A 17466-nucleotide genomic window follows, 5' to 3' on the forward strand; every position below is an offset into this window, starting at 1 on the left:
CGCCTTTTTTCTCTCTTATTAAACCGAAACTTCTAATTTTTATATTTTTATGTATTTTTTTTCTTAATATTGTTTGCATAATTTGTTCAGTTAAACATCGTAAAATGTTGTTGATTATATACTCTCAATGAACATCGTTCTTAATGTTGTTTCTTATGATTATATGCATTTCTGTTAAAAATGCATGTAATCATAAGATAAGTAAATCCAGCAAATATATAAATAAAGAAAATACAGAAATGTAAATCTAAAATATAGAGCAACTTAGTAAAATGTGCAACTGAAAACTTGTAACATGCTACGGTTGTGGTACCATATTAATAACCATACCCTGTTTGTTTTATTTTCATTTCTTGGTAACTAACTTTGTATAATTTTACCATTTTATTTATATATTTAGCATACTGTTTCATATAGATGTGTGACTTTTCTATTTAAATATATTTTAAGATGTAATTTAGTAGCAGCCATTACTCGAGTCTTCAATTAAATTATTAAAATGGTTAACAGTTCTTTTAAATTATATTTCACAACATTATTATTATTATTGTTATTTTTTTATAAAAATAAAAATAATTGTGAGCATTAGAGACTTTTTTCAAAAACACTAAACACATTTAGATTTTTGATTGAATATATAGACATAACCCCCCCCACCCCACCCAAGAAATAAACTAGACAGACAAGATACAGCAAAGAGTGTATTAAACTAACAGTTTATTGCCATATTCATATTTTGAGTTTGCACTTTAAGACTTATTAAGTTGGCTTTGATCTTCCGCTGCAAGAAAAATTAGCATTCTATACAAAATATGCTGCCAGGGCTGCCATTTTATCTTTAGGCTTTTTAGGATTCCCTCTCCCCATAGGTCTCCTTCCTCTTCCCTTCCCTCTCCCTCTGCGGGCTCCTCCGGCCCGGTGCATGGGATGCCGCATGGTCGCATGTTTCAGCTCCACCAGATCCTGGAAGACGGGGTCGCAAAACACACAGCCAGTGTGCTGCGTTTCACCATCAGGCAACGGCGAGCGTGTCTTGTTGAAGTCCACTATGACCAGTGAGGCTTCGCAGGAATCACAGCTGTCCTGGGACACCTGCACTTTATGGGCGTGCTCGAAGAAATGCACCACAACGTTGCATTTGTTGCAAGCCATGCGCCACTTTGGACCCGAGGTGGGATCGAAGACCAGGACGCCCGTCTCACATTCAACACACTGGCCGATGCCAAGAGAGTTGAGGGAGTGCTGACAGGAAGGGTGGGTGCACTCATTACAGCCCATCCCTGACCGAAATAGAAAGAGAAAGGACATAATAAGGGATATTCTTCAAGTACGAGAACTTTTACAGAACAGGAACTTTTACATGTCAGAATTCCCCACCCAGTCTTTTTAACTGCACCTCTATGATCATTTTTCTAGGTATATTTTGTATTTTATATATTTATTTTAAACAGATTACTGTTCAAAAGTTTGGGGACATTAAGATGTTTTAATGTTTTTCAAAGAAGCTCACCAAGACTGCATTTACAGTTAAAAAAAAAAAAAAAAAAAACTGTAAAAGGTAATACTGTAAGATACTAAATTTTAAAAGAAGGGTTTTATATTCTATTTGAATGTATTTTAAAATATAATTTATTCCTGTAATGTAAAGCTGAATTTTCAGCATCATCACTCCAGTCTTCAGTGTCACATGATCCTTGAGAAATCATCCTGATATGCTGATTTGCTGCTCAAGAAACATTTCTGATTATAAACCATGTTGAATTCTTTACTATCCCTTTTGATCAATTTATCATTTATTCTTTAGCAAACAAATTTTACTGACTCCAAACGTCTGGTACTGTAATATGAAATATATAATATTTTTAATTATATAAAATGCATTTAATATTTAAAATAAATAAATGAATACATTTTAATTGCATCAATCAGATACAGACTTGTAAAAACAACAGTGTAATTTAATAACAATATAAAATCTATATATTTTTTATTATGGAATATAAAATAGTGCTTTCAGTCGATTAGCATTTTTAATGTAATTAATTACATGATGTGATGATTAAATCTAAAATATGTGAAAATATCCACAAAAAATTATTTAAAGCTATTTTGTGTTAAAAGATAAGTTGACATTACAAATTTTAGCTTTAGCAAGAAAAATGTTATTTGATTAAACTAAATATATTATAAATAAACATTTAAGTTATAATGTCCTAACATAAACTATGGAATATAAAAGAAGATAATTTGAGAAACAACTCTTTATTTTATATGCAATTAAAATCATTTACCAAAACAGCTTTGTTACCAACAGTCTTCAAATGACCTTCTTTATGTTCTGCTGAAGAAGTCTTTGAAATGACATGAAGGCGAGTAAATTATGACAGAAATTTTTTGGGGGTGAACAATACCGATCCCTTTATTGTTATTATGATTATTATTTTTATTTTCATGAAATGATTCTCTAAATAAAAAAAATATAAAAAAATCTGCCAGCACGTGGTGGTAAATGTCTTCATTCGATCCGACTCAAACGGCTGATAGATTAAGGAATGAAGTAAACGGCTCACTATATGAATGAAATTTTGAATCATTGATTCACGCGATTTCTTCAAGACGAATTCATTTAGAAACTAAACACTACTAATAGTGTTGCTCAGAGACATTTCTGCTATGGCTCTGCTATTGAGCAAAAACATAATAGTGTTTTTAAAATATAACACAATATCAACATCTTATTTACTGAACTGCTGTATAAAATAACATTTAACTTAACTTGTAATATTTGGGACAAAATGAGCACTCGTGTGATAGTGCTTATGGTATGATAGTCCTATAAGTTAAATACGAGACAAAAAAAAACTCATATCTTGAATTTTAAGGCATAACTTACCTGCATTTATGGAGTTGTTGCCCTGCATCATATTTGTCAACAATATTATGATTTATAGGTCAGGGGGTGGGGCCAGAGGGTTAACCGTGTTAAAATATTTTAATTGCGTTATTTTTTCATAACTAATTAAGTTTAGCCCTAATATAAAATACATATGTTTTACTTAATATTTAATAATAGTTTAATTATTTAATATTGATTTATTATTTAATAATATTCAATGACTACATTTTATACATTTGATTTTATTTGGAAACTAAACATTTCTTTTCATTTCCATAAATTTGAATGATGGTTTATCCAACCATTTCAACAACAACAACAACAACAGAAATTAAATCCAAAGGTTGATCAAGGGCATGATCAGATCTCTGATGTGAAGTACATAAAAAACAGGTTGAAAGAAACCTAATAAAAGAATCACTTTAATCACTTTACAGAATCAAATCACTTTAAAGAATCAAAACTTTCTGCTTTCTCTTACCTTTCTTCATGTCTCTGAAGGGAGGGTTGCTGAAGCAGTATGGACACACAGGGTAGCTTTTGCCACGAGACCCCGAGGTCCACAGCACCAGCTCAAACTCATCCAGAGGACACTTGAGCTCCTTGTACAGCTTAATGGCTCCGTTCTGAGGCAAACTGTAGGTCTCGTCACAGTGAGAGCAGTGCAAGCGACTGGGTTTGGCCTGGGGGGGGGATTCAAAAAGACATCATGATAAAGCTGTAGAAAGCCATCAGGGAAAACACACGTCAACTACCAGCATTTCCTGAATTACTAATGTATTTCAGTTTATAACTTTATTTTCTACATATTTTATCATCCAAAATGAAGAAGTAACAGTAAAGACCTCTCTATTGTGGCTGGAATCCACTTGAGAAAATCAGAATTAATTTCCCTTACGCAAGCGGTGGACATTGAAGCCCATTTAACAGGGACACAGGAGTCTCATTTGAATGATAAGGGACACTGATGAATCATTTGAGAGTTTTTCCACATTAATATGGACACAAGACAACATTTAGGTAAAATGCTTCCTTGTTGAAGGTCACTTTCATGTGCTAGAGAGATGAGAGGCTGCCTAAAAGCCCAAAGTGCATCAGAGCAAAAAGAAATAAACCACGTGATTTACAGCAACATGAGCATTCGGATGGTAATTAGGATCAAAGTTAGTGTTCATATGTGGATGCTCTGGGATCCCATCCATATCAGATGAGTCATTAAAAACTTCAGCTGCATTACTCACTGCGAATAATCAACATCATCATGTTTTTGATGTGCAAAGCATTGTGGGTATATGCGCACTATATACACAGTATACAGTACGGTTCAAAAGTTTTGGGTCAGTAAGATTTCTTTAAAGAAATTAATATTTTTATTCAGAAAGAATACATTAAATTGATCAAAAGTGAAAGACATTTATTATGTTACGGTTTCATATAAATACTGTTCGTTTATTAAAACATTTCTGAAGGATTGTGACACTAAAGACTGATTCTGCATCTGACCTACGCCCTAGCCTACACATAGACGCACTCCCATACGCTGACTAGCTGTTTGCATGTGCACTGCACGCGGAAGTATAAATGAAAACTGATGCATTGCCTACGGTGTAAAGGCTACGGCGTTGGTCTGACGCAGAAATATAAATCAGCCTTAAAGACTGGCGTAATAATGCTGAAAATTCTGTTTTTTAAATTGTAATATTTCACAATCTTACTTTATTGCATTTTTTTATCAAACAAATGCAGCTTTTAAAGACTCTTCTTACTACCCCAAAACAAAATCTGTTTTCATAGTACACTGAACTCAGACCTGAACTACAGATCATACTGTAGCATTGGCCTTTAGTTTGAACTGATGAAAGTATGATTAGATGGAGGAATGTTAGATATTTAACCAAACACGCTTGTTTCAAAATGATCCAAAGTTCAGTTCTGCACAGCACTCAAGTCAAATGATTGCAACACCATATCTGGGGCTTTGATCCATGACCCTTGACCCTACCATTAACTCCCAATCTGAAGACATCACATAGGGCTTTGACCTTCTTATTACAAGCCAAGGGCTTTGACCTCTTAACTACCATTTTATCTGTGCTACGATTAAACATTATACCCTTCAGAGTCCTAAACAGGGTTGCAGAGGGGTGAACATTTCCAGTAAATTTCCAGAAACTTTCCAAAAAGATTTGGAAAAAATATGGACATTTTCAAACATTCCTGCAATGTTTCAAAAATCTCCTGGAACTTTTCCATCTTTTTGCAACCCTAGTCCTAATAACATTCAATGAGGCAGCAATTATATGATCAACAATACAGTAAAAGAGTATTACTGTGAAATGTTAATAGTATCATAAAAAGAAAGCAAGAATGCAGTATGTGTAAGAAGTCAATAGGAGTTGTTACAGACCTGGATGTACTTCATGAAGCGATGGCATTTGCCACAGCGTGAGAGAGGTTTCCCAGTAGCGGCGATGGGAGAAAAGGACACTTCCATCAGCTCATCCATTCCTGTTAAAAACATTCCCAGCATGATTTAAGAGTCAATAATTATAGCACTAACAAAGTAATACACCCTGATAAGTGATTAGTAGTTTTAAAGCAACATCTCTAATGCCAAATTTACACTGCAAAGGTGGCATAGAAGCGCATCTGATATGTTCAGTGTATTTAAACAGCAATTACAACCATATACTTTGTCTGACTTTTCTGCAGCAATCATAAAAACATGGGGTTTCTCTGAGAACATTCTGAAATAGATTTTTAGTCTGGTACAGAAATAGAGCAGTAAACTAATTCTATGCATAGATTCATTTTGGGACATTACCTGCAATGGAGTCCACAAAGTAGTGAAACTTCCTCTTGAAGATGTCCAGAGTGTGCTGTAAGACCTGGTGGAAGTCTGCCTTTCCTAAAGCTATCAGATTTAGCTGTTTTTCCACAGCACTGCGGATTGTGGGCAGCACCAAATCTGCATCTAACACACACATTCAGATGTACAAGGAAAAATGTAAGTTTAAAAAATGAGTCAAGCAGCTAAATACCTGATGTTGACACTGTTTCCTTACCAATCTTATAGTAACCATGAACCAGAACAATCCCCAGGTTGGTGGGTTTGAGTTTGCGGCCACTTTCAACCGTCACATAGTTCCTCTGGCAGATGTTGTTAATGTGGACAGGGATGCTGGCATCCGTACCTAGTGACACAATCATTTGTTATTGTAGTCCACATAGTAATTTCACTTTACTCCCAGTTACTCCCAATTCCTACCAGTTAAATTTGTGCAAAAAATTTAACAATGTTAAAATTTTAATTTTTATAAAATGGCAAGGATGCATTAGACTGATAAAAGAAAAATTGCTGTAAATGCGTATTATAAAATATTTATATATCAAATAAAAGCTGTTCTTATCCTGAATCCTGAAATAATTAATAATGAATAAAATTAAGCAGGACAACTGTTTTCAACACTGATAATAAGAAATATTTCTTAAAGTAGCAAATTCTGAAGGATCATGTGACACTGGGACTGAAGCTATGGCTGTTTTAAAATACATACTTTAAATAAACGAATAATATTTCACAATATACTAGTTTTACTGTATTTTTGATTAAATATATGCATCCTCGGTGAGCATAAGAAACTTATTTCAAAATCTGTAAATGGCATATGTATTAATACATTAATGCACTAAATCTTGAAGAAACATTTCTAATATAAATACAAATAAAATATGAAATGTGACCCTAGACCACAAAACCAGTCATAAGTGTCAATTTCTCACAATTAAGATTTATACATTATCTGAAAGTTGAATAAATAATCTTCCCACTGATGTATGGTTTGTTATGACAAGGCAACATTTGAAAATCTTTAAAGTTGTCCAAAATAAAGTTCTTTGCAATGCATATTAATAATCAAAAATTACGTTTTTATATATTTGGGGTAGGACATTTTTTAAATATCTTCATTGAACATGATCTTTACTTAATATCCTTATGATATCAAATAATTTTGAACCATACAGTTTTTTTTGCTACTGCTAAAAATATACCCCAGCAACTTAATACTGGTTTTGTACTCCAGGGTCACAAATGCTAAAATACTCCTCATATACAATAGCATATAAATAATAGCATATAATGCATAATGAAAGAATAACTTTTCATAAATCATTGTGCTGTGAATTCTGCATGATTTTGAGACATAGTATTTTAGACACACCACATCTAAAAATGGTGAATAGTTCAATGGTGACCAAACACTAACACTGTGAGTGCACATCAGAGATAAAATGTATGTGAAGACCTGTTTCCATTTACTCTCCTCTGTGGACTGCTGTGAAGGTGGTCAGGACTAATAAAAGTGATCATACCGACGCCGTGTTTCTCCATGAGTGTGATGAGCTCGGCCTCAGTCAGGTAGTCTGGTGGATTGGTCTGTTTCTCCAGTAGTTTGATCTCATCCACTGTAAATGTGTCTCCTCTCTCACACACCGGCAAGGCCTCTTCCTGTGCAATACCCTGCCAGGGCATCACCTCAGTGTAACCTATTTGCAAGAAATATTAATAAGCATCATCTCTCCACTAGAATATAATTCAAAAGTGGATAAAGTAACAAAAAACATTAATAAAGCTGATCTGAAGAATGCACGTACCAGCAGAGATGAGCGTCTTCCCGCTGCATGTGAAGCTCTCTGTGGCGATGCTGAAGGAAATCGTGGTCTGCAGGTATTTGCAGTCGGGGCTGACCGTTGCGATGAAGTGCCGTGTGATGTAATCATACAGACGCCAACCATCGCTGCCTGCAGAGACAAAAAGATATTTGCCATTTTATAGCTCTGTTGTCTTAGATCTGACTTCAGATCAGTTAAGATTAGATTCTAGAGTTAGGATGTTCCTGCAATATGTCCTTGTTGACTGTACTGTTATATATATATATATATATATATATATAAGAACAGTACAATTATTATTGCATTTAAAAAAAAAAAAAACTTTTATATTTGAATATATTTTATGCTGAATTTTCAGCATAATTTCTCCAGTCTTCAGTGTCACATGATCCTTTAGAAATCATTCTAATATGCTGATTCACTGCTGAAGAAACTTTTCTAATTATTAGCAATGTTGAAAACAGTGCTGCTTAATGTTTATTTCGCTTAATAATGAATAGTTATTTCAAAACAACAGCATTTATTTTGAAAAGGGAAATCTTCTGTAACATAACAAATATCACTTTTGATCAATTTAATGCATCCTTGCTGAATAAAAGTATTTTTTTTTTTATTACCTTTCTGAAGCCTCAAACATTTGAATGGAAGTGTAAACATCCTACATGCTTCACTATTTAATTAAAAAGATTGTTCACCCAATCGTTTACTTACCCTCATGTCGTTCCAAACCCATAAGACCTTTGTTTATCTTTAGAACAAAAATTAAGATATTTTTGATGCATTCCTTTATTCATCAAATTTATTCAACAATTTGTCTCCTCCATATTACCCTAGCACCATATTGGAGAATATCACATACATAAATTATGCAACGTATGTATGAGAAATTGTTGTATAAATATGTTTTCTTTGTGCACAAAAAAGTATTCTTTTAATTTCGTAAAATAACGGTTGAACACCTGATGTCACATGGATTATTTTAACGATATCCTTGCTACGTTTCTGAGCTTTGATTGTGTAAAGATCCTTGCTGTCTATGGAGGGTCAGAGAGCTCTCGGATTTCATCAGAAATATCTTAATTTGTGTTCCGATGATGAACGTAAAGGTCTCACGGGTTTGGAACGACATGAGGATGAGTAATGAATGACAGAATTTTCCTTTTTCGGGTGAACTATCCCTTTAAGCTCACATTTAAAATGATTAACAGGTTCAAGCATCTTGTCCTGAAATGTCAGATTTGGATCATAGTATGATCCATGAGTGTTTTCTAGAATATCTCTGCACACAGCATTTCAATATCAAACATGTAAATGTGAAAATACGCAGTCTGACAGTCGTACCCAGCTCGCTCTCAGAGGCGGCTCTCATGGGTGTGATTGGCGGATGGTCTCCGGCGTCCGCTCCCTTTCTTGGCCTGTTAATGCCCTCAGAGAGCAGGGCTTTTACCTGTATAGACAAACACACACAATATTAAACACTTTGCATTATTTTTGTGGCATATCAAGATTAAATATATAGACCATCTATATTATAATACTAAATATTATACAAAATAAAATAAATTATATATTATAAAATAATAGAGTTGTCAAACGATTAATCACATCCAAAATAAAAGTTTTTGTTTACATAATATATGTGTGTGAACTGTGCATAATTATTATGTATAAATAAATACTCCCACATACAGCATATATTTAGAAAACATGTGCATGTATTTACAGGTGCATATTTATATTCATATAATTTATATTTTAAATATACTTAATATATAAACTTAACATATTTTTCTTAAATATATACATGCATGTGCGTGTATTTACATATAAATATTAAATAGACATAGTACACAGACATACCAGACATATCGTGTAAACAAAAACTTTTATTTTGGATGCGATTAATGGTTTGACAGCCCTATCATTAAAGAGCATATTACTTCATTATTGATCATCTTAAGTGATTTCTTCGGGGGGTGGAGGAAAGGGCTATTGCTTACCGCTTCCCCCCAGAAGGAGCTGTTGGCTTGTTGTTTGAGGGTGCCCTTCAGGTCAAAGTTTTCAGGGTAATGTGTGGTCTCTGTGCGAGGGTAGCTGATATAACCCTGTGTGTAGAGACGCTCTGCTATCTGCATAGTATGCTGGGGACCCATTCCTGAGAAATAACACAGATAAAATCACATATACGCTGCAGTTTAAATGTTTGAGGTCAGTAAGATTTTTTTCTCTCTGTCAGCATATTAGCATGATTTCTGAAGGATCATATGAGATTGAAGATTGGAGTAATGATGCTAAAAATTAAGCTTTGCAACACAGGAATAAATTACATTTGATAATATAATACAACTGAAAACAGTTATTTTAAGTTGCGATAATATTTCACATTATTACAGTTTTACCACATTTTTTATTAAATAAATGCAGCCTTAGTAAGAGAAGAGACTTATTTTAATGGTAGAGTGAGTTACTATTTTCAGTCTGATTATTTTTATGTAAATAATCCTTTAATACGACAAAATTACAGGAAAAAAAGTGACGTTATTAGAGAAAATTAAGTTCTAAAAGTTCTATGGCATTACATTTCATAAGTAATTGGTTTTATTGTCTCCCTTATTTCTTTCTTTCCTCATTAAAACCTATTTCTTATGCTTTTGATTCGTGAATCCACATTTAATAATCACAAGGAAAGCTGCCCACCCAAAGCAGAGCTGCCCACTCTTAACATCTCCACTGTATTCAAGGCCAGGGGTCTCTGCTTGGCTTTCTCTTTCTTAGACACGGATTCAACCTGCAAGAGAAGATACATCGCAACTCATGCAGTTACACATCACTAAAATATGAAATTACAGCTGAGAAACAAATACATACTTTAGCCTCCTTAGCAGTCTTTGCCATGTTAACAAACATTTGACCAACATCTCGGTCAAAAACTCGCACACGGTCCCAGTCCAAGGTGAGTGGACTGTCCTTGCCTTTAAAAACCTGTGTTCACAAAAAAATGTAGAAAAGAAGCAAGAATGCGAACCGAAATGATATAGCAGTTCTGAAAAAGAATTTGATTGTGAAAACTTAGTTTTGTATTTTGAGCAGAAAAGGCCAGAACTGACCTTTGCCTGTATGACCCAGTATGCTTCAGGTTTGAAGGACTGGATCTTGTCATGCCGTTCCACACAGAATCCCAGAGTGGGAGTCTGACACGGACCAAATGAGATCAAGGAGGAGTCCAGATTCCCATATTTCCCCTGGAAGTATTTAGTCTGGAAACTAAAAATAATGATTATGTGTGATGAATGAACTACTTAGTATTATCTTTAATAACAATTCTTTGACAAATGCACTTCTGTTCAAAAAGTTTGTAGGCAGTAAAAAAAAAAGAAAAAGAAAAAAAGAAATTCTAACTTTTATTCCGTAAAGATGCATTATTTTAAGGAAAAGTGACAGTGAATACATTAATAAAGCTACAAAATATTAATATTTTAAATTAATGCTGTTCTTTTGATCTTTGTATTCAACAAAGCACCCTGAAAAAAATGATGACAGTTTCCACAAAAATATTAAGCAGCATAACTGTTTTGATGTTAATAAGAAATGTCTCTTGAGCAGCAAATGAACATATTAAAATGATTTTTGAAAGATCATGCGACACTGAAATTGTTAGATTTGCAATCACTGGAAATAAGTATTATTTTACAATATATTACAATAGAAAAGAGTTATATTTAATTTGTAACAATATTTTACAATATTGCTGTTTTTATTTTATTTTTTTATCAAATATATGCAGCTTTGATAAGCATAAGAAATGTTTGTCAAAAACATTTTTTAAAAATCTTACTAACCGCAATCATTTCAACAGTATATGTACATTGTACTTGCACTTGTTTAATGGTATTAAAAGAACTCAAAGCAGGTCTGGACCCAGAGGACCTCTTTCATACCGTGTGAAAGCACAGCCAATCCTGAGGTCCAGCTCCTGACGAGCATCTACGGACAGAGCCTCGTTCTTGTTGGGTTCTCCAAGTCGGTTCATGGCGTTATAGATATCCGTGTCTGTGATGGAGCTGAACTTTGCTCGATACACGGTACGATCATTACCGTAAGACTTATTCATCAGCGGCTGAATGGCATCCAACACCTTAGATGGTACAACACAAACAAATCAAAAAAAGGCCCAGTTATTCGGACAATCTTACACTCTATTTTCTTTCAGTAGATTCAGACTCACCTCAAAACAAATGTTCTCTCCTTCTTTATCACAATCCAACCACAGGACAACATAGTCACAACCTTTTGCTTCAACCTGTCAATAAACAGCAACTTTGTTATTTAAAGATTTATGGAAGGGTTTTTACATATGTTAAGACTTAATTGTTAAAATATTGTTATTGTTAGTATAATTATATTATATAATAGAAATTATTAATTCTTTGACAGGCTTACATGTCGTCTTTAAATACAGTTTGTCTAAATGTTGAATTATTTTAGACAACAGATACAACACAATCAGTCAGGTAGTGAAAGGTAAAGTCACCTGAAGGAATTTGACCATATTTAGTTTGGGGTTGGCTTCTTTCTTCTCAGTCGGAGCTTTACTGAACAACTCAGCTGGATCAACTTTATCCCAGTTGTTGTACTTTCCTAAAAAAGGTCAAGTTTTTAGTTCGGATCAAATAAACCCAGGCTTGGTGAGCAATAGAGAGTTCTTTAAAAAACGCTGCTTCAGAAACTTTTGACTGGTAGCGTACAGTTACAGATTTTGCTTGTATTTTAAAAGCAGTCCTGCTGCAGACAAAATACTTGCCGATGAAGTCCAGACTCATGACATGTCCACACACTGACGTCATCTTGAACCTCACATTCTGGCCCATGAAGCTTCCCGTGTACTCATGGACTGAACACGCTCCATTCAGGCCTTTACGGGATGAACAGCTACCTGTAAGTCAAAGGCAATGAAGAGAAATGTTTAAAGACCTCATTCATTACTTATAACTTCATGTCCTTCAAAACTTGCTGGCATTTCTTTCTCTGGTTTCAGGTCAAATTGACTTCCATAGTATGAACAAAAAATACTATAGAATTCATTGTGACCCCAAATCTTTTTACGTATTTTTCGGACTAAAGTCGCACCTGAGTATAAGTCGCATCAGTCCAAAAATACGTCATGATGAGGAAAAAAACATATATAAGTGGCATTGGACTATAAGTCGCATTTATTTAGAACCAAGAACCAAGAGAAAACATTACCGTCTCCAGCCGCCAGAGGGCGCTCTATGTTTTCAGTGTAGACTACAGGAGCACTGAGCAGCACCCTCTCATTCATGTCTCTTAGTTCATTTCTCTTGGTTCATGCCAAATTAATTTTGATAAATAAGTCGCACCTGACTATAAGTCGCAGGACCAGCCAAACTATGAAAAAAAGTGTGACGTAATAGTCTGGAAAATACGGTAGTTAAAAAATAAATCTTCATTTGTGTTCAACAGAAGAAAGAAAATTACACAGGTTTGGAATGACATGAGGGTGACAGAATTTAAATTTTTGGGGTAAACTATCCCATTAACTAGAACAAAATTAAAAACTGAAGTATTTTAACATGAAATTCATGCAAACATAAGCTTTCACTGACAACACAATAATTGCATTCAGACAAGACTTAGTTTTTCGCTTTGAATGCACAGTTTATAATTCAGCACTTCAATGTCTGCAAAAGTAACCAACATGATGTTGTAAGCTTGACTACTGCATAAGAGTTCCTTAAGAAACATTGATGGTGGAGTACACTGATGAATCAGCAGCCTAAAAGCAGTCCAATTGGTGCTGGCATTGAGCGATCCATCATGTGAAATGAGAGAGAGATGAGCTGATTATGCATCATTCCTTTCATTCATTCTTTTCTATTTTGCCCTACCAGAGTTAAACCTGAATGACGTCAACGGTCACCATCAGGTAACGAGATGCTGGTCCCAAGGCTGATGGAGTCCATTGTGACTGAGCCTGATGATGACCTCCACTCTTCCGCTACAGATTTTTGGAGGTTTCCATTGAGATGGTGGCACATAAATATAGGCCCAAAAGAAGAGGGAGGACACACTTGCACTAGAAGCTTTACCTCCAACAGACACGGCAAGCCTCCAGCCTTTCGCGGCACTCCTCACCTCCGTTTCTCCATCATGCACCAGCTACAGGTAAGAGTCCAACGCCATTCTCACAAGACTAGCCTCGCAAGATCATCTAGGACCCAGAACTAGGAAACTGCACTTACTTGGACTTTTAAGATTTAAATTATCACATTTTAATATTAAATTTGTTACACTACAATTAAAAAGTTTGGGGTTAGTAATAAATGTTATGTTTTTGGAAAGAAGCCTCTTTTGCTCATCCAAGCAGAATTTATTTGCTGAAAAATGCATTGCTAACAGTAATATTGTGAAATTATTTTATATTGGAATATATTATTTAAAAAGCAGAATTTTCAGCATCATTATTCTAGTTTTTAGTGTCACATGATCCTTCAGAAATCATTCTAATATGATGATTTAGTGCTCAAGAAACATTTTGTTCTATTATCAATTTTGAAAACAGTTGTGCTGCTTAGTAGTTTTATGGAAACCATCATACATTTGATTTTTTCATGATTTGTTTTATGTATACAATGTTCAAAAGTACAGAATCTATCTAAAATATAGAAATGTATATTTTTGTAAAATTATTAATGTCTTTAATGTCACATTTGTCTCAGGAATCCTTTAAAACGACCTAAAGTTTTTGAAAGTTAGTACGCAATTCAAAAGTACATATAAGTAATTAAATTATAATATTTCATACACACACACACACATATATATATACTATATAATACATGGAAAATTATAGGTAAACAAAATTGCTGAAATCAAATTATTATTTAGATTTACCTAACAAAAAATTTTAAATTATAAAAATAAAATGTGCCAAAAGTGCCCTGGCAGATATACATCATATCATATATCACTAAACTAAAACGGAGCATCCAATAGTTTAGGATGCAATCCATTTTTAGTATTTATTTTAGTATTTATCTGTTTTAGTAAACTATATTTATTTATTGTTCATCACTGATGAATTTAATATAGACTAAGGGACACATGGAATCTATAATTATTCTTTAACTTGAATGATGTCAGTGTACAGTGCATCTGTGAAAGCAGGTGTTATATTTTGGCAGTAGCTATGGAAGGAGCACAATCCATGAAGGTGTCCACTGGTGACAGGTGCCAACTAATAAATACTGATGGTTTGTTGCCTACTTCTCACTCTCCCGCTCAGATTCTAGGACTCCTGAGCCTTTTTCTGCTGGTCTTGAACCCCAGCCAGTGCAATCCGATCATGGAACAGTGTGTGGAGCAAACAGACTGCTCCTCCACGCTCAATAAGTACCACGCACAGCTCCTCAACCTGCCCAGCAGGATCAACGAGCGCAGCGTCGCTGCATGGAGCTACGAGTGAGTACAGCAGATCTGTAAACCTTTTTAAAGCTATAGGTAAAGTATACTGCAGGTGCATTTTATACAGGATAAATGCAATCCTTTTCTTATAATAGTTTGTAACAATTCAGAATTTGACGAGCTGTATTTAACTGACATCAAAATGCAGTCTAATCTGAAAGACACTTCAGCCAATTTCAGAATGTCTGAATATAGAAATATTTTTTCTGCACCAATAACAGGAAGAACTTCGACCTGCACCGTGTGCCACAGCTCATCTATGAAGCAAACTGCCTGAACAGTCATTCCTGTAATGGGGTCGACAGCTCTTTCAGTCTGGAGAGCATCCCCATTGCAATCAAAATGCCATTTCTTAGAAAAAACCCAAGATGCCCAACTTACGCACTGGAATTCGAGGATGTCAACATCGCCTGTCTTTGTGCTACATCCAGACAGAATTAGCACTGGGTCTAACAGTTCATGCACTGGATTCAATTTTAATTATTGAATCTAATGTCAACCACAAAGAAATCTACTGAATAGTGATGCTTATTGTCCTTAATAAACAACGACACAATGTACACGCTGCCATACAGATGTATTGAGTTGCCAAATGCTTGCAAATGTGATTAAATAAACTAGTTTTGTAACAAAAACGTTTGATCTCATTTTGGAAACAAATGTTTCAAAATGTAAGACTCATTTCTTTTAAAATACTCAACTAAATGAAACACCCAGTAACCTTTTACTTGCAGTGGGACTATTAAGAATATTCAATATATTCTACAATTTAGTATGTAGCCAAAAAATGAAAAACAATTAGAAAATAATTAGAAACGTGCTATTCGACATATTTTTATTCTAGCACCTCATTTGACGATGACAACTGTCCATCTGCTGCAGGGATATACCAACGGAATATTAACAAATGAATGTCAAACAGGACCAAACAAGACATCAAGGGTGTTATTATAAATTAGGGCACCTGAAATTATATACAGTATATTTAATTTGTATAAAGATCATACAGACTAACCTTTAGAGAGGATTTTGGCGATGGACTGAGCCAGAGAGGGCTTCTCAGCCACCATAAACACAGTCCTCATCGCTTACGGCTTTATTTATGTCTCAAAAACATCAACGGGACCTGACCTGAAATAAGAAAAGTATATATCTTATCTTAAAGTTAATAACTAAAGCTAAAATTAGACTTTTTAAAACAACAATCTAGAAAACACACCGGTATGTGATGCAGCCACTTCTTTAGGGATATTCACTTCCGGGTTGTTCGAGTTTTTTTTTTTTTTTTAATAAAAGCCCTGACGGTTGTACGAAACATTTTAATACAATTAAAATACCGATTAAAATGAAGGAATAAACAAATGTAATTGTAATGATGATGATTATTAATTATTATTATGATAATTTTACTTACATATTGTAATATACATATATTAAATATATGTATTATAAGTAGGCTATACAATTTTAAATAAATATTAAAATGAATATAGTATAAATTAATATTTAAAATACATGGAAAATGTGTTGTTTTGTCTTAAAATTATCAATAACTGGAAAATGTCAAAACATTTCGAAAAGGTTATTTAGTAATATATATATATATATATATATATATATATATATATATATATATATATATATATATATATATATATATATATATATATATATATTTTTTTTTTTTTTTTTTTTTTTTTTTATATATATATATATATATATATATATATATATATATATATATATATATATTCATGCAAGTAAATACGAAATACATAGGCAAAATTCCTCATTAAATGGTAATAAAAAAGTTATAATTTTAAAAACCTTTATAAAAGCAAATCTGAAAATACGGGTCTTTACCAAGAAATAAAACAGCCAGTGAAAGATGCAGTGTTATTTATTTAAAAAATACTCAACAATGCTCAACAAAAGGGAAAGGGAAAGGGAAAGGGAAACTAAATAATTAATTTAAGTGAGCCTTCCCATATGGCCACTTGTGTTTCCATGCCAATCCAGAAAGAAGACTGTAACATTCTGTAATGATGTCATCGCTCACTCAGATTCTTCACATTTGCATTTTAGTTTTTAATTGTTACATATAAAAAGGATTACTGTCAAAATTTGCATCCTTGAAGAATTAAGTTGATCAGGTGTTTACTTTAAATATGATGACATCACAGTATCTCACATTTCCAGTCTCACATGACATGATGCATAAACTGCATCCCAAAGGCAGATTCAATCACAGTGATTTGCTCTATAATAGCTTGTTTGAATACCCTCTCTTTGATACAGAGAGACTCTATTCACAACATAGTGAGTGACATATGGTTCTGTCACCTTATAATATAATGCAGTTGTTCAGTACAATGCACAGTACATGTTCACTTTTTCAAAGGAACTGAGCTTGT

At 33.8% G+C, this 17466-nt stretch overlaps 2 protein-coding genes across 2 annotated transcripts; one reads left to right on the forward strand and one right to left on the reverse strand.

Annotated features, from left to right (window-relative positions):
- Nucleotides 1-700: 700 nt before the first annotated feature.
- On the reverse strand, nucleotides 701-16326 carry top3b (DNA topoisomerase III beta). Its single transcript, XM_052557592.1, has 18 exons — nucleotides 16272-16326; nucleotides 16068-16183; nucleotides 12372-12503; nucleotides 12102-12208; nucleotides 11796-11870; nucleotides 11509-11705; nucleotides 10678-10834; nucleotides 10439-10552; nucleotides 10268-10358; nucleotides 9571-9725; nucleotides 8912-9017; nucleotides 7553-7699; nucleotides 7271-7444; nucleotides 5962-6090; nucleotides 5721-5870; nucleotides 5304-5404; nucleotides 3378-3579; nucleotides 701-1280 (listed from the first exon to the last, which is right to left on the reverse strand). The coding sequence occupies exons 2-18, from the start codon at nucleotides 16135-16137 to the stop codon at nucleotides 802-804; spliced, it is 2586 nt and encodes an 861-aa protein (XP_052413552.1). The 5' UTR covers nucleotides 16138-16183; nucleotides 16272-16326; the 3' UTR covers nucleotides 701-801.
- Nucleotides 13508-15649, forward strand: LOC127958673 (uncharacterized). Its single transcript, XM_052557593.1, has 3 exons — nucleotides 13508-13753; nucleotides 14874-15049; nucleotides 15274-15649. The coding sequence occupies exons 1-3, from the start codon at nucleotides 13523-13525 to the stop codon at nucleotides 15491-15493; spliced, it is 627 nt and encodes a 208-aa protein (XP_052413553.1). The 5' UTR covers nucleotides 13508-13522; the 3' UTR covers nucleotides 15494-15649.
- Nucleotides 16327-17466: the final 1140 nt, after the last annotated feature.

The sequence above is a fragment of the Carassius gibelio genome, chromosome B5 (genome assembly GCF_023724105.1).
Source record: "Carassius gibelio isolate Cgi1373 ecotype wild population from Czech Republic chromosome B5, carGib1.2-hapl.c, whole genome shotgun sequence".
Classification (NCBI taxonomy): domain Eukaryota; kingdom Metazoa; phylum Chordata; class Actinopteri; order Cypriniformes; family Cyprinidae; genus Carassius; species Carassius gibelio.